Source organism: Mustela erminea, chromosome 5 (genome assembly GCF_009829155.1).
Source record: "Mustela erminea isolate mMusErm1 chromosome 5, mMusErm1.Pri, whole genome shotgun sequence".
NCBI lineage: Eukaryota > Metazoa > Chordata > Mammalia > Carnivora > Mustelidae > Mustela > Mustela erminea.
This window is the reverse complement of record NC_045618.1, coordinates 61,724,231-61,749,204: the sequence shown is the minus strand read 5'-3', so window position 1 is coordinate 61,749,204 and position 24,974 is coordinate 61,724,231. Positions and strand designations below refer to the sequence as shown.

Below are 24,974 nucleotides of genomic sequence, written 5' to 3'. Positions count from 1 at the left end.
TTGGGAGCACAGAGGGGCAAATACCTGCAGAGCCTGGCAGGAAAGAAGGACAAGTGACCTACCCCGAAGACTGGTGGAGAGTCCAAAGCTCACAAAGTGCCACTCCGTTTTGGTTTCCCTCTTGCACCCACCTAGGCCACCCAGACAGAGCCTGTTCCCTTCGGGGACCTGCAGACTCTACCTTGTTGAAATAGGGCTATGTGCCGGGGTCACTGCCATCCTGATTTTAACATGTAGCTTGGGCGTAATGACTAAAAGTGCTCCCTTTACTCTCAGAAGCCTCCCGGTTTGTGCCACATATTGTGTGGTCCCGCTACTCTTGCTGAACTAATCTGCCAGGCACAGAGGACTGAACCCTCACCAGCCTACACCGAGGGCTTTCTGGACTGGCCCTGGCCTGGGACGGGGACACAAGTTAGGCCGAACACAGTAACTTTCTGTAGCTCCCAGGTCCCACTTCTCCCGTCCAGAACCTGCAGAAGCAAAGCCTCTCTCCCCGCGAAGGGTGGGGCTTGGCAGGCTAGATCCCAGAGGGGAAGTTGCCAGGGGTGAGCCGCAGACAAGAGGTTTCCGCCCTGGGAAAAGTGATCCCAGCTTGGGAGCTGCCCCGCTCAGAGGAGGAGGCTCCACCCCAGATCCCCTGCTGGGTGCATCAGGGAAATACAAATAGGCCCAGGCTAAGGTCAGATAATAATAAAAGGTACATTTACTGAGTATCAACAATGTGCCAAGCACCACACCAAGTTCATAATAGTCATTGTTATTTCGTTTTACCCTTACCCTAATGCTCTGGAGCAGATACTGCTCTTTTCCCTATGCTAGGAAATCGGAAACTGACATTCCGCAGGGAGAAGGAATTTGTCCACAGGGTCCCATGGCCAGGAAATGGGGAAACCAGGAAGCAGCATTCAAAATACAAGCAGATGCCAAGAGTTAAACACCACACCCCATTTCTCAATGCAAGACGAAGAGAAGAGGGTACAGCTGATTCCACAAGTCTGGACCATGCAGAGAAATGCCCCCCCCCGGTGTGGGGGGCCAGACAGCATAGGAGGGGTGTCTCAGGGACACAGAGTCCTTCCAGCTACCTCCTCCCTGTCCCCAAACCCTCAGTCCTGGGCTTCACTGCTCTCTGGGATGTAGAGGGTGGGGCCTACCTGGGCCTTGCTTACCATACACACTCCCTGCTGAGCTGATCGCTGCAGGATTCCTTGGCATACTCATTCTCCCATCCATATGTTGGACTTGGGAGTAGGAACAAGACCAGCATTCTCATCCCTGCCCAATCACTCTCTAGTTGGACACTGTGCACACGTGATCCTGTTAACTTCGGTTTCCTCATCTACAGAAATACTGTAGATACAGTAATACTTACGTAGTAGGTTTTCATAGAAAAGTAAATGAGGTGATCTAGGTGAAGTTTCATTGCTATAGTATAATGTCCAACACAGAGCATAAGCTCAGGAAACTCAAAATGTGGCTTTAATCTGTCACTCCCAAGTCCACCTCCTCCATGCAGCCTCCCTAGACCACAACTTAACCATCAGAGCTGCAACGCCTTTTCTTAGCCCAGCCATTTGCTGACCCTTAATTAAGAAGCATGGGCATTTTTCATTGATATAACAGAGGCTGATTGTGGAGAACATCCCAGACAAACCTGAGCGAGCACAGGAATACTGAAGTGTCTCAGGGAACTCACAGCTGGGGATACAGATCTACCAGCTCCTACCTCTCACAGTCAATGTGGTTGTTGCCACAAGATAGGCAAGGGCTGACTGCTGGGCCGGGGAGAAAGAGGAATAGTGTATGAAAGGAGGTGAACTTGACCTAAGACTTGAAGTGCATGCATGATTTCCAAGGCCAAGAAAAATAAAGAGAAAGCATTAGGCAAGCATCAAGAAAACCAAGAGAATAGGCCTGCAAGTGGTGCCAGTTGAGGGGCTGGGGAGCTGGAGCATCAGGCAGGAGGGCAGTGTAGGAAATGGGACCAGTTGTGGCCAGATTATGAAATCAATTCAATGGGCCATCAGAAGGCTTTGGCTGGGGATGAGATCATCTGATGTGGGTTCTAGAAAAAATGGGTGGTGGCTTGGGTGGAGTCCACATCAGAGAGTAGGAGACCTGAGACAGAAGCAGAGAAGTTGTAAAGGGCCCAAGCTTGGAGAATAGAGTGGGAAAGCTCTAGGGAGACATTTCCAAGGAAGAGCCCACTGGACTTAGCGACAGCTTAGATGTGGGGATGAAGAAAGGGTTCAGGACGACTCCTGGGGAGATGTGGCAGATGGGGCAGTGTCACCACTGTCCAGGAGAAGGAAGAGCTGGATGGGGGTGGGGCAGAGGTCATATGATTGAGCACACTCTAGACGGTGGCTCCTGAGGCTCCTGCCGGGCATTTACTCTGAGAGATCCAGCATCATGGGACAGTCATAACTTACTAATAAAAGTTTATTAAACAATTGCATGAATGACCTTTCTCATGCTTCAGTTTCTGCATTTGTAAAATGAGAAAAGTATAACTGTAGCTTTGTGAATATTAGAGGATATTATGCAAATCACTCAGCACAATGCCTATACCTAGAAGATGCTCAGTACAGGTTAAATAGAGGTGCCTGGGTGGCTCAGTTGGTTAAGCTTCTGCCTTCAGTTCAGGTCATGATCCTGGGGTCCTGGGATCGAGTCCTGTGTTGGGCTCCCTGCCCAGCAGAGAGCCTGCTTCTCCCTCTCCCTGCTCTCATACTACCTGTCTCTCTCTCTCTCTCTCTCTCAAATAAATAAAATCTTAAAAAAAAAATCAGTTAACTATTAGCAGTAATTGTCCACTGAATGAAGATCCAGACCAAAAGGAGTGATTTCTTTTTTTTTTTTTCTCAACAAAGAACTTTAATTTCAATATATTAAAGTATACTATGTTTTCCACAGTGTATTTCTTTATTTAGTGATCTCTACACCCAACATGGGGCTTGAACTCACAACCCTGAGATCAAGTGTCACATACTCTCCTAACTGAGCCAGCCAGGGACTCCAAATTAGATTTTTTTTTTTTTTAATATGCATTCTTTCTAAGAAGTTTTAGATTTATGGAAGAAATGGAAGAAGCTAGTGGAGGATTTCCATGTACCTCACATCCAGTTTCTCTTACTATGAACATCTTATATTCATATGGCACATTTGTTAAAATTAGTAAATCAATATTGATACCTTATTGTTAACTAAAGTCCATGCTTTACTCAGATTTCCTCAGGTTTTACCTACGTCGTCTGGCTGCTCCAGGATTCCATCCAGGATATCACCATATATTTAGCTGTCATGTCTCCTTGGACTCCTCCTGACTCCGGCAGTTTTTCAGACTTTCCTTGTTTTTGATGACCTTGACAATTTTGAGGAGTATTGAGCAAATATTTTGCAGGATGCTCTCTGGTATCTCTTTTTCATAATTAGATTGGGGTTATGGGTTTGGGGGAGGTGAAGTACCATTATCATCACATCATATCAAGGCTATGTACCATCAACATGACTCATCACTGTTGATGTTGACCTTGGTAGCGCTTGTCAGATTCTCCACTGTAAGGTTACTCTTCCTCCCAACCTTTTTTTTTTTTTTTCTTTTAAAGATTCTGTTTATTTATTTGAGAGAGTGAGCCAATGAGAGAGAGCATGGGGGCGGGGTGGGGGTGGCTGGCGGCAAAGGGAGAGGGAGAAGCAGATTCCCCACTGAGCAGGGAGCCCCATGCCCCCAAGCGGAGCTGGATCACAATCATGTGACTCCAGGGAGCATGACCTGAGCCCAAGGCAGCCGCTTAGCTAACTGAGCCACCCAAGCGTCCCCTCCTCCCCACCTTTCAATACTATCTTCTTTTGGGGGGAAGCCTCTTCACAGCCCACAGTTAAGAATGGGGATTTACCCTTCTTTGAGGATGATGTCTAAATCATTTGGAATTCTTCTGCATGGGAGATTTAGGAATTTGTGGAGTTTCTTTGTTGTTTTTGTTTTTTGAAGAACTTATTTATTTATTCAACAGAGACAGAGAGGGAACAAAAGCAGCGGGAGTGGGGGAGAGAGAGAGAGAGAGAAGCAGGCTTCCTGCTGAGCGGGGAGCCTGATGCAGGGCTTGATCCTAGGACCCTGGGATCATGACCTGAGCCAAAGGCAGACGCTTAAGGACTGAGCCACCCAGGTGCCCTAGGAATTCATTTTTAAATTTCATTTTTATTTTAATCATTGTAACATATGTATAAATTTTAAAACAGGGCCATAAGACTTACTAAGGAAACCCATCAGTCCTTTTCCTCACCTCCAGTTAAACTCCTTCTGACCAGTCTGTATTCATCTCTCAGTGCTCCAGTTATCCTGATCTAGGGATGTTCCCAGAATGTACCACACCTCTGCAGATATTTGAGTATTTGGTCTTAGGGGTCTGATCCCTCTGGAAAGATTTTGCTGATATTCCTCCCCTTGCCAGGATCAGGACCCTCCTAGGGGCTCCTCCAGCTCCTGGACTGATCACCATGTTATGATCAGCCCGCAGTACAATTATCTGGTAGTGTCTCTCTCTCTCTCCCCTCTCTCCCTCTTTCTACTTTTTCACCCTTTCACCTCCCTTCCCCTTCCCTTCCTCCTCCCTACCCTCACTCTCTCTGCCTCCTTCCTCCTGTCCCCCCCCTTTCCCTCCTTTTCCCAGAGGTGACTCTGTATAAGCCCCCTGAGGGCAGGGACAGGTATGCCGGCACACCCTCTCCTAGGATAGGGCCTGGCACATTGTTAAACCATACTGAAGGGGAAAAAAAGCCCTAAGTAATGAAGAACACCTCTTCTCAACCCTTTACAAGAAATTATAAATCTCTTCTTTTCCTATTTGGTATCCTTTCTGATGTTTCCAAACCTATCTGAATGGCCCCAGTTTTCAGAAAGCCTTCTCCCCTCCTTGTTAACTGTCATCCCTTATTTCACTGAGTGCATGTCAAAACCTCACCCAAGGCATGCATGGATCCAGCCTACCTTCTTTCTCTCTTCCTGCCACCTTCTAGGATTATTGCTCCAGTGGACCCAGAGAAGACACTGGAGGTGAGGGAATAGAGACACTTTTTTCACTTGTGTATGTAGGAAATGAAAGCATCCTTCAAACCGTGCCTGGGTGGCTCAGTCGGTGCCTGCCTTTGGTAGAGGTCATAATCCTAGGGTCCTGGGATCAAGTCCCACATCAGGCTCCTTGCTCAGTGGGGAGCCTGCTTCTCCCTCTGCCTGCGGCATTCCCTGCTTGTTCTCTCTCTCTCAATTAAATAAAATCTTAAAAAAAAAAACCAAAAACTTATGAAAGACTCTCCCTCTGCCCTTCCTTCCAAAAATAAACAAATAAATCTTTAAAAATGAAAAGAAAGCATCCTCAGGTCATTGGTTCTCAAACTGGAGTTCGCATGTCCTTAGGGAGATGAGAAACTTTCCCCAAGAGGACCAGGGCACCAAGAAAATCAGTCTTCAGCTTCCCCCATCTATTTCCTGAAAGCGACAAGCAGAAGGTACCTGGGAGGAAGAGGCAGGATCTCTTCCACCTCCCCTGCTCCTACTTTCCAAAGAAAAACACACCACTCACCTACTGGGATGGTAAAAACAAGCCCCCTCCACACTATGGTGGTTCCTTCAGGGCATAAAAATATGCAGGGAGCCCAGCAAAGAGACCTCTGGGATTATTGTTGGTATTCCTACAAAGAACAGGTAGCAAATCCTTTGTGCATCAAATGATTTCTGTTTTTTTTTTTTAAGATTTTATTTATTTATTTATTTGAGTGAGAGAGAGTGAGCAAGTGAGAGAGAGGGAGAGCAGGAAGAGGTTGAGGGAGAAGCAGATCCTGGCTGAGCAGAGAGCCCGATATGGGCCTCGATCCCAGGACTCTGGGTTCATGACCTGAGCTGAAGATAGGCACTTAATGACTGAGCCAGCCAGGTGCCCCAAAATGGTGCAGCCATTTCTTCTATGAACCAGGCACTTCCTCTCTGAACCAGCAGTTCCGGGCCTAGGTATTTACCCAAGAGAAAAAAAAAAAAAAAAAAAAAAAAAAATGTCTGGGCAAAGATTTACACAAAAGTATTTATAGCAGCTTTATTCATAATAGCCCCAAATTGAACACAGCTCAGTGTCTACTGACAAAAGAATAAACAAATAGTGGTATATCTGTACAATAGAATACTATTCAGCAATAAAAAAGAACAAATTACCCTGACACGCAATGAATCTCGAAAACAGGTTGAGCAAAGGGAGCCAGACGTAAAAGAGTACACAGAAATTCTATTTCTTTTCTTGACAGAGAGAGGCACAGTGAGAGAGAGAACACAAGCAGGGGGAGTGGGAGAGGGAGAAACAGGCTTCCCACCACCAAGCAGGGATATATATTTGAAATTCTAAAACAGGCAAAACTTAAGCTTTAGCAACAGAAAAGCTGATCCGTGTTTTTCCCAGGACCTATTCTAGGGGGTGGAGGATTGACTAGAAAGGAATAAGAAGGAACTTTTAAGGGGAGATGCAGATGTTTCATATCTTGATTGTGCTGGTGCTGATGATGCTAGAGGAGGACACATTGGTCAAAACTTAAAAAGGGGGGCGCCTGGGTGGCTCAGTGGGTTAAGCCGCTGCCTTCGGCTCAGGTCATGATCTCAGGGTCCTGGGATCGAGTCCCGCATCGGGCTCTCTGCTCGGCAGGGAGCCTGCTTCCCTCTCTCTCTCTCTCTCTGCCTGCCTATCCATCTACTTGTGATTTCTCTCTGTCAAATAAATAAATAAAATCTTTAAAAAAAAAAAAAACTTAAAAAGGGTGTATCTTTAAAAAAAAATTTTTATTTATTTGAGAGAGAGAGAGTAACCAAGAGAGAGCACAAACTGCAGGGAGAGGCAGAGGGAGAGGGAGAAAGGGAGCCCGATGTGGGGCTCAATCCCAGGACCCTGGGATCATGACCTGAGCAGGAGGCAGATGCTCAACTGACTGAGCCACCCAGGCGCCTCACAATGTGTACATCTTCTCCGTAATATCTAAATGAAGTTGATCACAATACAAAATTTTAAAAAGATCTCTGCCCACATGTTAGAGTGTAATCAGTACTTATATGGCAAAGGATAACAAAACAATAGATAACTTGCTTTGTAGCCCATAATCCTTAAGGGAAGGCCTGAGAAGAGGGTGGTGTTGGGAGCACAAACCTGGGCTCCACAGTCCTGGCTCTCTCTTAGCGTTGAGGCCGTGGGCAAGTCACTTCCCCTCTAAGGAGACTCCGTTTCCTCCTCTGTAAAATAAAGGTAATAACAATGCCAGGATAGTAGGATGGTGACTTCAATAAAAGCTCAGTTCTTGGGGCGCCTGGGTGGCTCATCGGGTTAAAGCCTCTGCCTTTGGCTCAGGTCATGATCCCTGAGTCCCGGGATCAAGCCCTGCTTCAGACTCTCTGCTCAGCAGGTAGCCTGCTTCCCCTTCTCTCTCTGCCTCCCTCTCTGCCTACTTGTGATCTCTGTCTGTCAAATGAATAAATAAAATCTTAAAAAAAAAAAAAAAAAGCTCAGTTCTTTCGTGTTCCCTCTCTGGGTCACAGGAGACAAAATTCTGAGCCTTACCTTCCCTGACAAATCTGTATTGTTCATTCTCAGGCAGGCCCATGACTTCATCCAAAAAAATTGCCCCGATCCAGAGAGAAGATAATTATAATAGAGCCCCCTTGCAGCTCTCTCTATGGGCACTATTTTAAGCATTCTCCATAATTCATTTAATTCCCACAACATTCTCGGAGATAGGTACTATTATAACCCCATTTTATAGGCAAGGAGACTGAGAAGACAACAGCTAGTAAATAACACAATCTAGCTACTAATCCAGGTGCTAGGGACCAAAGCCTAGGCTCTTGACCACCAAGCAAATTTGTCTCTTGTCAATGAAATTGTATTTGAGATAAAAGAGGGGAAAGGAATTCGATTTGGAAATAATAGTTTTATATGAATTTAAATGTGAACAAAACCCAGTACCTTTTCTATCGGTACTTTCGCAAAATAGAAAATGCAGATTTCACATTGGTCTGGAAAATCCTGCTCTGTTTCTAGTTCAGTTGTTGTGGCTCTTCTGAAGAGCACACGGGACCTGCTAACAGGAGTGAAAAAGAGATCTAGTTGGGGTGACCAGCCCTCTTATTTTATTTATTTTTATTTTTTTAGAGAGAGGGAGTGCATGTGAGCAGGGGGAGAGGCAGAGGGGGTGAGAGAGAATCTCAAGCAGGCTCCATGCTCAGGGGGGAGCCTGATGTGGGGCTTGATCTTAAGATCTTGAGATCATGACCCTGAGATCATGATCTGAGCTGAAACAGAGATTGAGATGCTTAGCTGACTGAGCCACCCAGGTGCCCCCCAGCCCTCCCAATTTTAACATTGAAATTTTGGCGTCTCAAGACAGCCCTTAGTCCTGGTCACTCTAAGCCTGCTGTTCTCCTGTGAAATAACTCCGAAGGACAAGAGCAGCTCTGTTGTGACCTGATCGGGCTCCCGCTTCCCTTGCCAGCTCGTTGCTTATCTGTCTCTTCCTCAGCCAGACTAAGCTAGCTTTAGCTCCAAATGGACCCCGTTCTTTTTCCCCTGGGCTTGATTCCTGCTGTTTTTTTAAGGCTGTTCCCAAGCATTTTTTTCTCTCCATTTATTAGAGGTGGGGGACACCGCGTGGTTCAGTCCTTAAGCATCTGCCTTCCACTTGGATCATGGTACCAGAGTCCTGGGATTGAGCCCAGCATTGGGCTCCTTGCTCATCAGGGAGTCTGCTTCTCCCTCTCCCATGCCCTCTGCTTGTGTTCTCTCTCACACAGTCTCTCTCTCTGTCAAATAAATAAATAAAATCTTTTAAAAAAAGAGAAAGAGAGGGACTCCTGGGTGGCTCAGTCGGTTAAGCCTCTGCCTTCGGCTCTGGTCATGATCCCAGGGTCCTGGAATAGAGTCCTGCCTGCATCGGGTTCCTTGCTGGCCAGGGAGCCTGCTTGTCTCTTCTCCTCTGCCTGCCACTCTGCCGGCTTGTGAAAGAGAAAGAGAGAGAGAACACAAGTTGAGGGGGGTGGGAACGGGCAGAGGGAGAAGCCAACTCCCCACTGAGCAAGGAGCCCTAGGGCTCTTTCTCCTAGGACCCAGATATCATGACCTGTGCCAAAGGCAGAGGCTTAACCGACTGAACACCCAGATGCCCTGTTTCCAAGCCCTTTTTGCTTGGTTTATACTCCTTCCAAATCCAAACAGACTGATGAAGTTCGACAGGCACACACCAGTAGGACCACACCAGTTGTTAAAGTACCCACTTCCCTGAGTGTGCCCCACCCTGTCACTCCTGCCCAGGATCCAGCCACTAAGAGGTTAATGTTGGGCATAACCCAGTCTTCTAAAAAGCTGCTACAGCACGGGGACTATCTCTTTCTGAGGCTATACCAGTTGCTAAAGAATTTAGATAGCCCTATTTACAAGTGTGTAAAATGCTAGTTTATATAGACAGTGCCGAGAAGAGAGTTTGGAACCATAGCATTATTCATTGAATGTTTGTTTACTGAGCTCTCTTTTTGCAAAGCTGCTGCTGTTCATCATTATCCTCATCAGCATCAAAGGATAATATGTGCTCTAGGTTACTCACAGCAAAGTGAATGGACCTCAGTGGTATCAGGCCTCAGCTCCTGTTCCAGAAGAAGCTTTGGGCAGTGGAGTCAGTCTTTGGGGCGAAGCAACTAAGGATTTGGTTGGACCTGAGACCCAGCCATTTGGGCAGGTGCTGCAGCCTCAGGGAAGGGTCATGGGCTGACAACCAGTATTTTTTTTTTTTTTTTTAGGATTTTATTTATTTGTCAAAGAGAGAGAGAAAGAGCATGCACGCACAAGTAGGGTGAGTGGCAGGCAGAGGGAGAAGCAAACTTCCCACTGAGCAGGGAGCCCAATGGGGGACTCTGTCCCAGGAGCCTGGGATCATGACCTGAGCTGAAAGCAGGTGCTTAACCGACTGGGCCAACCAGGTGCCACTGATTCCACATTTTATTATTTATTTATTTATTTATTTAAAGATTTTATTCATTTATTTGACAGACAGAGATCACAAGCAGGCAGAGAGGCAGGCAGAGAGAGAGGAGGAAGCAGGCTCCCTGCTGAGCAGAGAGCCCGAAGCGGGGCTCGATCCCAGGACTCTGAGATCATGACCTGAGCCGAAGGCAGCGGCTCAACCCACTGAGCCACCCAGGCGCCCCTGATTCCACATTTTAATATACACTCTTCGTATAGGATTCTCTTTTATTCTAACTGTACACTTTTTAAAAACACTTGGGCTCAAACTGTCTTTATAATTCTGTACCATTTAATGTTATCTTTTCACATTTCCTCATTGAAAATTCTCGTAAGGATTGTTTGCGGGGCTGGAGTTGTACTCTAACTGAAGGATGTGGGATGTCAGGTAGAGACTCAGACACTATCCAATGGCTAAATGGGAATTCGTTATAGGCTTTGAGTGAGAGAGTGACAGAATAAGTGTTTTGACTTAGGGAAGCTTGGGTGCACCAGAAATGTACAAAGCAAAGATGGGAGGCAAGTAGGAGGTGATTACTGTGGCAAAGGACGTGAAAAGGAAGAGGAGAGTCTTGTATTTCAAAGAAAAGCAGATGCTCAATTGATAGCCACCCAGAGGTTCCGGGAGTCCTTTATAGATGAATTTTTTCAGGTTTCAACTCCCGCAGGCCTTTAAAAAATATTGGCCAGGGCTTGAGTGTGAGGTCTGGGCAGGAAAAAGGGACTGGGGGCGTGTCGGGCAGTAGCAGTTGGGATTAGCTAGATGTAGAGGAGGTGGTGAGAAAGAGGTAAAAGCAGAGGCTAAAGCGGAATTAGAGGGAACATGCAGGGCAGGGCAGAAGACTGAGCCATGGGAGCCAGAGGACATGGACAGCTCAGATGGGATTGGGCTGAAGGGTTGGCTAGCAGGATCCTGTTGGGGGAGCTGGGGAGGGGACACCATGAGGCCAGCTCAGCCCAGACAGCTGAGTTTGCCACCAACTCCCTCCCAGGACACAAGCACACCAAGTAGAGAGGGATGGGGTGGCTGGGTCATGGACACTGGGGTGGGTATGTGCTATGGTGAGCGCTGTGAATTGTGTAAGACTGATCAATCCCAGACCTGTACCCCTGAAACAAATAATACATTAGATATTAATTAAAAACAAATTTAAAAAACCCAGTTGGGATGCCTGGGTGGCTCAGTGGGTTAAAGTCTCTGCTTTCAGCTCAGGTCATGATCTCAGGGTCCTGGGATCAAGCCCAGCAGTGGGCTCTCTGCTCAGCAGGGAGCCTGCCTCTCTGCCTACTTGTGATCTCTGTCAGTCAAATAAATAAATAAATAAATAAATAATCTTTTTTTTTTTTTTAAAGATTTTATTTATTTATTTGACAGAGATCACAAGTAGGCAGAGAGGGAGGCAGAGAGAGAGGAGGAAGCAGGCTCCCCGCCGAGCAGAGAGCCCGATGTGGGGCTCGATCCCAGAACCCTGAGATCATGACCTGAGCTGAAGGCAGAGGCTTAACCCACTGAGCCACCCAGGCGCCCCAATAAATAAATAATCTTAAAAAAAAAAGAAACCTATTAACTGTGCAGTCTATTGTATGGCAGTAGTAGCAGTAGTATGGTAAATAAGGGGTGTTTTTTCCCAGTTTTACTGAGGTATGACTGCCAAATGAAGTGCTAAATGTGCAGTTCTTTCTTGGGGACCCTCCTGAGCAGTGGGCCTGACTTGGGAGGCTTGGAGCAGAGTGTTCCCCGGGAACTGGAGAAAGACTGCTCCGGGCGTGTTTCTCTTACAAAGAGTCGGCACATTGACCTTGCTAAGTCCAAGCTACCCAACTACCAGCTTTTTGTTGTTGTTAACACCGTTTCAGGTGTAGGAAAAGCACAATGGTGGGGTAGGGATAGATCAGTTTGTTTGTTTGTTTATTTGAGATCGGTTTGGTTTACTCTCATTGAGGTTTTACCTAGGAATCCTAAAGTAGGCAGTAATTTTATTTTATTTTATTTTTTAAGATTTTATTTATTTATTTGACAGAGAGTCACACGTGAGAGAGGGAACACTAGCAGGGGGAGAGGGAGAGGGAGAAGCAGGCTTCCCTGCCAAGCAGGGAGCCCAATGCGGGGCTCGATCCCAGGACTGTGGGATCATGACCTGAGCCAAGCCAGACACCTAATGACTGAGCCACCCAGGTGCCTCAATAAACAGTAATTTTAAATAAGATAAGGGAACAAGAGAAATGCTCATGAACTTGGCCACACCTGAGGGTGAACCTGTGAAGTGTCCAGCACTTAATAGCCTCTTTAATATTGGGCAAGTCCCCTAGCTCCTCTGGGCCCCAGTATACTCACCCTCTCCCCCAGCCGTCTCGCTTTGCTTCCCATAAGACAGAGAAATTAAAGCACTAATTTCTAAGCCCCATACACCTGTGTCAGACATTTTGGAAACTAAAGGTTATTACTGCCATGATTCAATGTCAGGGCCATGTTTTGGTTTTTTGAGTGTTTTCTTTTCTTTCTTTCTTTCTAAATAAACTGTTTACATTTACAGGAAAAGTTGAGAAGATAATTTCCATATACCTCCAACCCAGGTTCCCCTCTGATGAACATCTTACATTATGTGGTTATATTTGTCATGATTAACGAACCAGCATGGATACATTATTGTTAACTAAATTCAAGTTGTGTTCGGAATTCCTCAGTTTTCCCCTAAGATCCTCCTTCAGCTCCAGAATCGGTCCACACACCATATTACTTACATTCAGTAGCCATTCTCCTCAGGCTCCCCTCAACTCTCAGCAGTTTTTCAGACTTTCCTTGTTTCTTATGACGTTGACAGTTTGGAGGAGGACTGGGCAGGCAATTCATAAAGTGTCTATCAGATGAAACTTTTCTTTCTTTTTTTTTTTAAGATTTTTTTTTTTCTTTTTATTTACTTGACAGAGAGAGAGCATAAGTAGGCAGAGTGGCAGGGAGAGGGAGAGGGAGAAGCAGGCTCTTTGCTGAGCATGGAACCTGTTTCAGGACTCAATCCCAGGACCCTGGGATCATGACCTGAGCTGAAGGTAGACGCTTAACCAACTAAACCACCCAGGTGCCCCTCAGATGGAACTTTCCTGACATTGTTCTCTTGATTAGACCTAGGTTCTAGTAGGGAAGACTACAGAGGAAAAATGCCATTCTCATTACATCATATCAAGCGTACATAACTATCAACTTGACTTATCAATGTTGATCTTCATCTTGATCACCGGGTTGAGGGAGAGTTCATCAGGATTCTCCACTGTGAAGTTATTCATTCCCCCTCCACTTTTTTTATACCGTCCTCCTTGGAAGAAAGTCACTACGCACAGCGCCACTCTTAAGGAGTTGGGGGTTATGTTCCTCTTCCTGGTTCTACACATATTATTTGGAATTCTCCATGGGAGATTTGTCTATGATGGCCTATTGATTTAGGTACTCAATCGTTTATTTATATCAGAATAGCCTTGTGGATATTTATGTTATTCTTTGGGTCATAATCCAATATGTCTTAATTTTGTTGCTCAACTCGTTCCAGATTTGGCCTTTGGAAACTCTTTCAGTTAGTTGGCTTGGTGTCTGTTTGATGTGCCTCCATCTTCGCTTTCTTTCGTTTAGGGCGTCCTTACTCTCTGTACCACAGAATGTTCCTGGCTCATCTTGTATATTTCCTGCCCCAGCCCTTGAATCAAACATTTCTTTAGAGAGAATGTTAGGGTCAAGTTTAAATCTTAGCAAATGTCTGACTGGAGGTTAGGACGGACGATCTGTCCAGGTTATGGGGCGGGCAGGAGTAAGACTCAACCCACCATTAGAAGGGTACTTTCCCAGCTGTAGCTGCTACAATGGCAAGTCCTTAGCTGAGAAACAGGTGACTCACCAGCTCCCAGGGTTGTCTCCACCCTCCCCTTCTTGCTGGCAAGACTGTCCTTAAACCAGCTCAGACAGAGGGACCTAGGTCAGAAAGTGTCCCCACCCTTGGGGCCTGTCACAGGCCCAGTCAGGGCTTTCACGCCGGCAGACACCTCCCCCCATTTGTGTATTATTTTTATATACCCTTCATTCCTGCAGAAAGGATTAAACAAGATTACCCTCAAATTTATAGCTACAATTAAACTATTATTAAAACTTGGGCAAAAGGACAAGAGTTTTGTGAAGAAGAGCCCCCATGTGTGTGTGTAGTAATTTTGTCCCCGACACCTGATTCACTGAATCACAGATTGCTAGCACTAGAAAGGTTTTCAAAAGTAAACAGGCTTCACCTGTCATTTATTTTAATTTTTTTTTCACTTGTCATTTTATAATGCTAAGCCGGATCAAGGAATTTCTGAGAAGTCACAAAGCTAATGAGTGGAAGAACTAGGAATACTAGGATGGGTCTCCTGGTTTACCTGTCTTTTCAAATCCCCATTCTTATCTCCTTTTCCTGGAGAGCAAAAAGAACAACTTTTGGACCTCCTGGGGGATACAGAGGTAAGACAACACTTTGGGGCCTCTTTCATCTGCTAGATGAATAAATATAGGTGGATATGTCTGAGAAGTCTTTGGGCCTATAATCAGGGATTATTAGGATCCCCAGATATTTGGATGTAGGGAATGTAGGAGGGAGACATTGGGATATAGAAGTGGATATTGGACAGGATCCTACCATTTCCCATAGTCAAGATTTTAATGGTTAAATCAGCAACTTTCTAGGTGTTGTCCTCAATTCTTGACAAGGAAGGAAGGAAGAAAAAATAAAAATCAGGGATCCTGACACTTTTTCAACGAGATTTCGAGATTTGGATTTGTGGATTTTTATACTATTGGTAGTAATAAGAAATAAGATTATCTCTTTGCTTTTCTTTTTTGGGGGGATTATCTCTTTTCTTTAATGTTCATTGCCTCCTCCCCTCCCAACATTCTCCCTGCAACAACTCAAGAACGAGGTGTTTTTAATGATCTTCATACAGGCTGAGATGAAAGACTATCTTGGAATTCAGAGAAAGGATTCTGGGCCTGATGTCACTTGGTATAGCTGCAAAATAGAAATGAAATTAGCTCTCTTGGGTGACCTTCCTAGAGCTACCTTGGCATATATGGTCTCACTAACCCCTTCTGTAAAGGACAGTGGGTGGCCCAGAACAGCGTCAACAAAGAGGTAAATTACTATGTGTTTGTGATGATGATGATGAAGATAGTATTAGGGACTTTGGGGATTTAGAAAATACTCAAATGGAGAACTGTCCTTGGAGATCCTCTTCAGCTAGATTCTCCAGCACCCCGAATTCCTTTAGCAGAATATAGTGAAGGTGTTTAAGACCTGCCTCCAGGCCTAATCTAGAGGGAGCTATTCCCTGGGACTACAGTAAATTCCTGCTTGATGTATTCATGCTTGAGTTTATCCTCTCTTTATGATGTTTTTTTTTTTTTTTAAGATTTTATTTTGAAATAATCTGTAAGTAACCCAGAATGGGGCTTGAACTTACATTCCTGAGATCAAGAATTGAATGCTCTAAGGACTGAACCAGCCAGGTGCTGCCATGGTGTACACATTTTTAAAAAATCATTCGTTAATTAAGAAAATTATTATCCAGACTTTCATACTCGTGCAAACATATATCTAGGTTTTTTTATTTTCAACAAAGGTTTAATTTGAACAGGCTGTATTGTGTGTGCTACAACTTGCTTCTTCCTCTTAACGATAGTGCTCGCTTCGGATTAATTATTATCCAGACTTTCATACTCGTGCAAACATATATCTAGGTTTTTTTATTTTCAACAAAGGTTTAATTTGAACAGGCTGTATTGTGTGTGCTACAACTTGCTTCTTCCTCTTAACGATAAATCCTGGATAGCTTTCTCCGCCAAGATACCTCGATCTGCCTCATTTTGGCGATTCTTTGTCTTTGCACCTGCGATTCCCTGAGCTCCAGTTTTCGTCCTGCCTCCCTTCCTCCCGGCGTTTGTGATTGCCTGGCCTCATGGGGTGCACTGCGGCGCGAGGCGCGGAAGGAGGCCTGGCGGGTGGGCGGGGTTCGAGGCCGCTCGGGACATGCAGATGAGGTGGGCGGGGCCCCACATATACCCGGGGTTAGCGGCGGGCCAGCGCGCCGGGCCTTGGCGGACTCAGTCGGAGGTGGCCTGCGGCACCTGCTTTCCGGAGCGCAGCGGAGCCTGGTCCCGGGCTGTCCCCGGAGCGGGCCATGCCCCCGCGGGAGCTGAGCGAGGCCGAGTCGTCCCCGCTCCGGGCCCCGACCCCTCCCCCGCGGCGGGGCAGCGCGCCCCCGGAGCTGGGCATCAAGTGTGTGCTGGTGGGCGACGGCGCCGTGGGCAAGAGCAGCCTCATCGTCAGCTACACCTGCAATGGATACCCCGCGCGCTACCGGCCCACAGCGCTGGACACCTTCTCCGGTACGTTCAACGGCCCCGGCGGCCGCGTGGTTGGGGATAGGGTTGTGCACTCGTCGGCCGGGGTCGGCTCGGGGCCGGCTCGGGGCCGGGAGGGCAAGGGAGCCCCCCGGGAGGGAGGCGGGAGAAAGCCCAGAGGTGGCGCTGGTGAGGTCTGGTGGGGCCCTGGACGCTCTTCCTAACTCGCCGCCCCCCCGCCACCGCACCCCTCCCTGACCCTATAGTGCAAGTCCTGGTGGATGGAGCGCCGGTGCGCATTGAGCTCTGGGACACAGCGGGACAGGTGAGAAGCTGGGGGCGACCCCTAATGGACTGGGAGAAGGTGGGCTGGAGCCTGGGAGGACCCTAGATGGATAAGGAATGGAGAAGGTCTTGGGCCCTTCTGACTCTCAGGTCTGCAACCCCGGTGACAATCAGATTCCCAAAAACCTGTGGCAGGGAATAATGCTGCTAATGATCAGGCCTTCCCATCCTAGGAAGACTTTGACCGCCTTCGCTCTCTCTGCTACCCGGATACCGATGTCTTCTTGGCCTGCTTCAGCGTGGTGCAGCCCAGCTCTTTCCAGAACATCACAGAGAAATGGCTGCCGGAGATCCGCACTCACAACCCCCAGGCACCTGTGCTGCTGGTGGGTACGCAGGCCGACCTGAGGGACGATGTCAATGTACTGATTCAGTTGGACCAGGGGGGCCGGGAGGGCCCTGTGCCCCAACCCCAGGCTCAGGGTCTAGCGGAGAAAATCCGAGCCTCCTGCTACCTTGAGTGCTCTGCTTTGACGCAGAAGAACTTGAAAGAGGTGTTTGACTCGGCTATTCTCAGCGCCATTGAACATAAAGCCCGGTTGGAGAAGAAACTGAATGCCAAAGGTGTGCGTACTCTCTCCCGCTGCCGCTGGAAGAAGTTCTTTTGCTTTGTTTGAAGAGCCTCGGTGGCTAGGGAGTAGTAGGCATAAGCCCACAGACTTCTGGAAACTGGGGCCTTTGAGGGGGGATGCTGGCAGGGCCAGGCCACCCCATGGGACTCAGTTTCATCTGAACACTGTGAGGACACAGGCCTCCAACTGCCTGCTCTAATAGGTGAGGGGCTCTGGTTTGGATTTCTGTGGTCAGGGTCACAGAGAAATCAAATCCCAGCACTTTCATTTTCGTGGGCTGGTCCTAACAGTGCCAGCCACGTCACCTCCAAGCATTTTGGGATCCGATTCCCAGTTTCTTATCATGAGCCCCCAGGTCAGCCTGGCTGAATTAGGACTCCCTATGGTGGTCCCCACCTTGGCACAGTGGGAGAGGAAGAGCCAGGCATTTTGGAGGGCAGGAGGTTGTCCAGCCGTGATTTGGAGAGAAGTTCGGGATGGACTGGGTAAGAAGTCAAGGAGAGACAGAGTGGGGAGCTGAAAGTGAGGTCTTGGAGCCTTGGGACAGGAGGCAGTACGGTGAGGAGGCAGGTCAGAGGGCTAGGTTTGGAAGAGGGAAGAGCAAGGGGAGCAGAAAAGTGGGGCAGCTGAAGAGTAAGGCTGACACCTGGGCTGCCCTCTGCCCCCAGGGCCCAGGAGGGCAGGGCTGGTCCCTGGGAAGAACTGGGACTCAGGGCTCCCTAGGCACTGCCCAAACTGGCTGGGCCAGGAGCTGGGCAGGAAGTGAGAGGCAAGGCCCAGCAAGAGGAGGGGGAGGAACTGCGACCTAGAGCCTAGAGGAGGAAGGGGCTGGGGTCACTTTTCTCTAAGGCCACAGCCTAGAAGGTAGGACGGTACAGAGTCTACAAATAAAGTCTTAGGTTTCTGAAGCTGCTGTCTCTGTGTCATTTCCTGAAGCTGTCTGCCCATTGCCCTCTTCAAGGCCCAGCAGCCAGGATAGATAGGTTGGGCACTGAAGGTCTGAGGCCAAACTGATAGGTGGGGGCTGGACTAGATGAGATAGTGTGATGGGAACTGGACTGGGGGGGGCAGGTCTGGGGCTCCCCACTTGGGGCTTAGCCGGTTCCCAGGAGAGCTAGCGTGGGAAGCAGCCTAGGAACGGGTTTCCCCAGGTGTCAGCGCCAGAGCTGCTTTCCCATGACCTCACCAAGCGGGTGTTGCCCCGCCCCTCTGCCCCTCCTTTCTAGAGCACCTCCCTCAGCGCTCGGGCTCTCCGGCAATGCTGGGCCCTCCAAACCTCCTTGCTCTGATCCTTCCAACTGTCCACAGGGTCTTGGGGTGGGGGACCACCTGCTTCAGAGCCTGAGCATGAAGGGACTCTTTACAGTCTAAAGCTCAACCACTGGTCAAACTCTGGGTCAAGGTGATTGGACCTAGTCTTTGATCTTGGCATTCAGTCCGCAGAAGGACCAAGGTGCCAGTTGTCAATCATTTAAATAGAGGGGTTCAGTGGGTTAAGCCTCTGCTTTCGGCAGGGGTCATGATCTCAGGGTCCTGGGATCGAGCCCCCAGCCCCCCCGCATTGGGCTCTCAGTGGGGAGCCTGCTTCCCTCTCTTTTCTCTCTCTCTCTGCCTGCTTCTCTGCCTACTTGTGATCTCTCTCTCTGTGTCAAATAAATAAAATCTTTTTAAAAAAAATAATTGAAATACAAGTTTGGTCCCAGAAATCCTGTGGAGTGAGGGTTTGTTGGGTGACAACTTGGAGAGGAGCAGGGATCCAGTGAACATTCCTTGGAATTGGAGCTGGAAGGAACTTTAAAGGGCAGCTTGGAGGAAAAAACACACTTTATTTTAACCATAAGGAAAGGGAGTCCCAGAGAAAAAAGGTAAAATCTCAAGTGAGATATTACTACCAAGCAGCTATAAGAGTACTCTGGGAACTCGAGTTCTGTATGTCCATGGGTAAATGTTATTCTTTTGGAGAGCTATTTCTAAGGCACACCTGGGACACCTGCTAGGCAACTGGCAGGCTGGGTGAGTGCGAGCCCTATCCCAGCCCAGCAGCCTCTGCAGGAAGTAACAGCTGCCGGAGTATGAGAAAGAGCAGGGCTGAGGGACAGAAATCCTAGCCAAGTGAAACCCGAGATAATCTCCAAATTTAGATTTTAGCCAAGACTGTCCAGCACCGGTCCCACCAGTACCCATCCCCCAGAGCTCCTGCTATCTTGTCTTTCCCTTTGTCCCCTTGCCCCTCAGGGGGGTGCTGGAGCTGCTCCAGGGCAGGCAGGGATGAGGGGGAGTAGAAGGGGTGGGGGATGGGGATGTGTCTCACACCCCAGCTCCACAGCTTCTTTTACCCCAACCCAGCCCATCACACTACCCCTCCACCTTCAAACTCTGCCATCTACCGTAGCCTTAGGCAAATAATTTCCCTTCTGTGTGCCTCAGTTTCCTCATTTGCAAAATAAGACTCAGGATTCTGGATGAGAGGTTGTCAGACTTCTTCTGGGGGGTCTTAAGGTGCTGCGAGTAGGGTACGGAAGTCTAAAGGCCATCTCTAAGGCTCCCCCCGCCGCCCAGCTTCTTCCCTGATTCTCTGATGGTCTCAACACATCCATACCACTATGGACGACCAGGCTTTGCTAGGTCACCAAGCCTGGCCCGCGCCTTTGTCTCCCTTGCCCTCCTCATCCCTGACCCTGCTGCTTTCCCTCTGGTGCCTCTCTGACTCAGTACTATTACCAGCTCTCAGGGGCCAGCAGTGAACTCCCAGGCCCTCATTTTAGAATTCCAGGACTTCTCAAATCCCACACCAACCCGGACCAGGCCAGCTGGTTCCAGTGATTCCACTCCCTGATCTCCGATTATTTTTTGACTTCTGACTCTCAAGTCTTTGTTTTGCCAAGTCCTCTAGTTTGCAAAATACCACCCATGCCCTGTTTCTCTTCTAAGCATTTTTCCATACTCCCCTTTTCCAGAAAGGGTCTCTTACTTGTATTAGTGTCCACATTGCTCTCTTGGTACTTGGAGGACACTCTGAATTTGGTCACTTACTCAGATCGCATCTCCCCAGCGAAGTAGAAAGTCCTCTTCATGCCCTTGTGCTCCCAAAGGGGCTTGGGCTCCGGCAATGTCTGCTGTTGGCCCTTAAGGGCTTAAGATAAAAAACCAACCAGTGAGCCCTGGAGGGGATCCTGAGGCTCAAGTTCAGCTCCAGATATATGCCACTGAAGCCTGGAGATAAGCCTGAGAGCAATGGCTTGCTGGAAAGGCTCTTGGAGAGACCAAGCCTAAGCCCATGCTGGACAGGTGGGATTTTCTTCTGGTTCCAAACCCACTGATTGCTCTGCTTCTGTTTCTGTCTATAACAACTTACCTCTTTCTTGCCTTTGCCTTTTTTCCCACCTCTCCATTCTCTCTCTCTCTCTCTTTTTTTAAGATTTTATTTATTTATTTGACAGAGATCACAAGTAGTCAGAGAAGCAGGTAGAGGGAGAGAGGGGAACAGGCTCCCCTCTAAGCAGAGAGCCCCATGCAGGGCTTGATCCCAGAACCCTGAGATCATGACCTGAGCCAAAGGCAGAAGCTTAACCCACTGAGCCACCCAGGTGCCCTGCCACCTCTCCATTCTTGATTCTAAGTTTAAAAGGATATTGATTATGTTTATCAGATAAAATTGTATGTTTCTTACATCTACATTCTTACATGGCCTGATGGATGTAAATTGTTTTTAATGTCTGTATAACCAAACCTTCGCTGACTTTTAAAATGTTTCTTTTTTCCCATAATAGATACTCATAGGAAAATTAGAAGATTTTTCATTTATTTATTTGATAGAGAGAGAGACACAGCAAGAGAGTGAACACAAACAGAGGGAATGAGTGAGGGAGAGGCAGGCTCCCCACTGAGGAAGGAGCCCAATGTGATCTCAATCCCAGGACCCCAGGATTATGACCTGAGCCAAAGGCAGACGCTTAACAACTGAGCCACCAGGGTGCCCCAGTAGTAGCATTTTGGTGTACTTCCTTCCAGCCTGTCCTTCTATGCATATATTTGAAATTGTTTTTGTGATCATGCTGTATATGAAATTTGTATTTTGGGGTTTTTTCCCTCCATTTAAAATTTTAACAGGGGTGCCTGGCTGCCTCACTTGGTAGAGCATGCAGCCCTTGATCTCTGGATTGTGGGCCCCACGTAGGGCATAGAAGGGATGTAACCATATGTGAATATTTGCTTACTATTTCTACTATTTCACCCTGACCATAATTTCTCAACCAGACCCCAAATTGGGAGCATTGAGGTTGTTTTCCTCTAACTTTTTTTTCCCTTCTATTATAAATGATACTACGTTGACATTTGATTTTTTTTTTTTTTCCATCATGGGTTGGCCCTCTACAGAAAAACAGTTTCTCTTTGGTTTGGAGATTGGACCCCGTAGAATTCCAAGTGGCTCTTCAGAAAGAGCTTGGGTTTCTGTGTCTGTCTGACTCGTGTGTGTGTGTGGGGGGATATCTTTCTGTGGGAGGATGACCAGCAGATTGAGGGTGCACAATAAATACTAAGTGATGACAAGGTGTATGTATGTTGTGTATCTGTGGTCACGCGCATTTCCCTGCGTTAGTCCCTGTTCTTGCTCTTGCATATTGAAAGTGGGTATTGTCTTTGGGCAAAGCTCTGAATAATTCCATATATGCGCAAGTCTGTGTGTCTGTGTCTGTCCATGTAGGCGTCTCTCTTTATGCAAGATGTGTACAGCTCTGGATGTGCATGTCCATGCACCCACATGGTATCTGGCCTTACGAGTGTTTTTTGTACACAAATCTGCGTGTGTGTCTGGGTGTGCACGTGTAGGTTAGGCCAAGTTCCTGGGGGGCTGTGTGTCTACACGTCTGTGCGTGCTGTGTGGATCTGTGAGGGGGTCTCTCTCTGTGTGCTTCCTTGTGCCTGGCGAGCATACTGGGCCTGGGCTGTCGTGTGAGTGTGTGCGCACGCGAAAGGAGGTGTGCCTGGCTTGCTTTCCCCCTGGGAGCACAGAGGTGCCCAGGGCGGGGGTGACGCACCCTCCCTGAGCTCCCCCATTCTCCTGGGAACCGGCTTGGGAGAGTGAGTGAGACCGAAAGCAGACTGCGTCAGGAACACCAGCCCCTTTTGCAACCAGCCCAGGCCCCAGGCAGTCGGTAACCGCGGCTCTCCCAGGTCAGACCTGCCCACCGTATGTGGCTGCCAGGAGACCGGGCTCCCAGCAGGGCCGCACTGTCAGCGCCCTCCTTGGACCTGGGCCAGATCCACCATAGTGAGCACGACTCAGCCCGCCGTGGGGCCCCATGAGTCACCCTGTGGCAACAGCAGGGAGTGACTTCCTGGGCAGCGCTGGCTGTCCCCAGGAATCACAGCTTTCTGCCTCACATTGCTGCAATGCCCGGGTGGCCTTATCTCCTCCGGGATCACCTGCTGTTCTTACAACTGAACTTCTCCTTAGCTCCAATTTTCAGATGAAAAGACCGAAGCACAGAGCCCCCTGATTAAGGTGAAGCCTGAGCTGGGCCTTGGACCTGGGTTTCTTAACCCTGGGTCCAGGCCTCTTTCTAGGGAGCCACCTAGGGCTCTAGGTTTCTGCCCCGTTAGCTCTAGAAATGATTCTCTTAGAGGGCGGGGCTGGGAGTTGTGGTTTCTGGGACAGACTCAGTTGTCCTGGGCTGGGGAGTGGGACAGAGGGAGACAGGGCTGGAGGTAGGATGTGGGGGAAAGAAGTCAGCACTGAACCAGGCCTGTTCTCCTTGTGTAATATTTTCAAGGCTTTCTCCATTGAACAGAGGATTGGTCCCATAATTGGAATGACCATGAAATTCATTGTCAGGTTCAGGATATTTTTGAGATTGAAGGGAGCTCTATTAGTCACCTGTCCTTATGGTCATCCGATTTGTGATCCCTTTGGAAGGCAGAGCCCGTGGTTGTCATCAGCAAAGAGGGCCTCCTTGACCCTCACCTGCATCAGTCTGCCTCTCTCCCCAGGTGTGCAGATGACTCCCTGGCCCCTTGGCAATGAGGGATGTCAGGGGGCCCTTGGGCCCAGTGGGGGCATAGAAGTTCCTTGGGCCCCTTGAAGCTGGTGGAAAATCAGCCAGCACAGACCCCACCCAAGGACACCTGACCCACGACGGCTTCCTCCCTCTGACCTGTGGCCATGCTCTGCGGCTTCTGCCCATCTGCTTCCCCTCTCCAGTACTCTGAGGCAGTTGGGGAGCAAGCAGAGAGACCTCTGTCCTGGTGAGACAGGGGACCCTTGGATCCTGGGGCACCACCCCACCCCTGCCCAATGGACCATATGCTCTGCTGACGACCCCATCTCCCATGCCCGCTCCTGTTTCAGCCCCATCCTGACTTGCTGGGCAACTTTGGGCAAATTACTGCCTTCCTCCTTGTCTGAGTTTCTCTTTGTTGTGAAGTGGGGTTAATACTTTCTGCCCCTCCCTGGCTCCCAGGGGACCTGTGGGGATAATCAAGATAATAGTGGGGAGCTGATTTGGAGGAAGCTATTGAGAACCAAGCAAGAGGTATCAGTGCTGGCCCATGTTTACATGGGTGTGGACCTTGGGTTCCCAGCATTCTGGGGCCTGGGACCAGCCCTGACAACTTCTTGGCCTGGCTCCTGGCTCCTTTGTCCCACTTCCAGAGAAAGGACAAAAACTGAAGCCAGGAGTCTCATCATCTGGAGAAAATGATGTTAGAGCAAAAAGTTTGGGGCTCAGGAATACTGGCTTCGCTCTGTCCTCCACCACTGGCTGCGTGACCTTGCACCAGTCCCTGCCCCTCTCTGGGCCTCAATAACTTGACTCTGACAACCCCCCTCCACTCTGCACTCAGGGATCCCAAGTCTATAATCAGAGGCCAGCATCATGGTTTGGGGGATAGAAAGGACCTTGTCGTCTAGTCCTTTACTTTCCATAGACTATGATGGACTTCTCTTTGAGGGTCACAGACTGATCCTGGTCAGTCTGATGAACTCAAGTCCTACACTGGTTGCAAAAGGGATCACATGGGAGAAGGGAAAGGGGTCAGAGAAAATCCGCTAGGAAGACAACCGCAAGTGAGTTAGGGAGTCAGTAGTAGAATCTGTTGCACTGGGGCGCCTGGGTGGCTCAGTGGGTTAAGCCGCTGCCTTCGGCTCAGGTCATGATCTCAGGGTCCTGGGATCAGTCCTGCATCGGGCTCTCTGCTCAGCGGGGAGCCTGCTTCCCTCTCTCGCTCTCTGCCTGCCTCTCTGCCTACTTGTGATCTTTCTCTGTCAAATAAATAAGTAAAAATCTTAAAAAAAAAAAAAAAAAGAATCTGTTGCACGCCTGCAGTGTTTGATTCGCCCTGTACCTTTGGCCTCTCTCTCCATGTTTAAAACCTGGCCCAGTCCTCTCTTCCTCCCACAGCTGCCTATGGAAAGTGGCTCTTGCCCCCAGTCCTCACTACACCTGCAACTGTCCCCGCCCTCACCTTCACTCCCCACCTTCCTCAGGTTTCCATCTGGCTCCTCTCCTCATTTGGCTCCTTCCCGACCCTGGTGGGCTTTGAAACTCCTCACCTTTGAACTGCTCTCTTCTGGGTCTCCCGCTCCCCAACTCCAACCACCTCTCTAACCACTACTCCTCTGGGTCCTCTCCTTCTAAGCAAAGGCTCTGTCTCAGGGTT

At 48.5% G+C, this 24,974-nt stretch overlaps 1 protein-coding gene across 1 annotated transcript; it reads left to right on the top strand.

The window, feature by feature from the left end:
- The first annotated feature begins 16,124 nt into the window (after positions 1-16,124).
- RHOV (ras homolog family member V) lies at positions 16,125-18,842 on the top strand. Its single transcript, XM_032343320.1, has 3 exons — positions 16,125-16,443; positions 16,665-16,723; positions 16,917-18,842. Exons 1-3 carry the CDS (start codon positions 16,236-16,238, stop codon positions 17,358-17,360), a joined length of 711 nt encoding a protein of 236 aa, XP_032199211.1. The 5' UTR covers positions 16,125-16,235; the 3' UTR covers positions 17,361-18,842.
- The last annotated feature ends 6,132 nt before the right edge of the window (positions 18,843-24,974 follow it).

Coding starts and splice junctions, on each gene's coding strand:
- RHOV (XM_032343320.1), top strand. CDS start 16,236: ATGCCCCCGCGGGAGCTGAGCGAGGCCGAGTCGTCCCCGCTCCGGGCC. Junction 16,444..16,664: donor AGCGCTGGACACCTTCTCCG/GTACGTTCAACG, acceptor CTGACCCTATAG/TGCAAGTCCTGGTGGATGGA. Junction 16,724..16,916: donor TCTGGGACACAGCGGGACAG/GTGAGAAGCTGG, acceptor TTCCCATCCTAG/GAAGACTTTGACCGCCTTCG.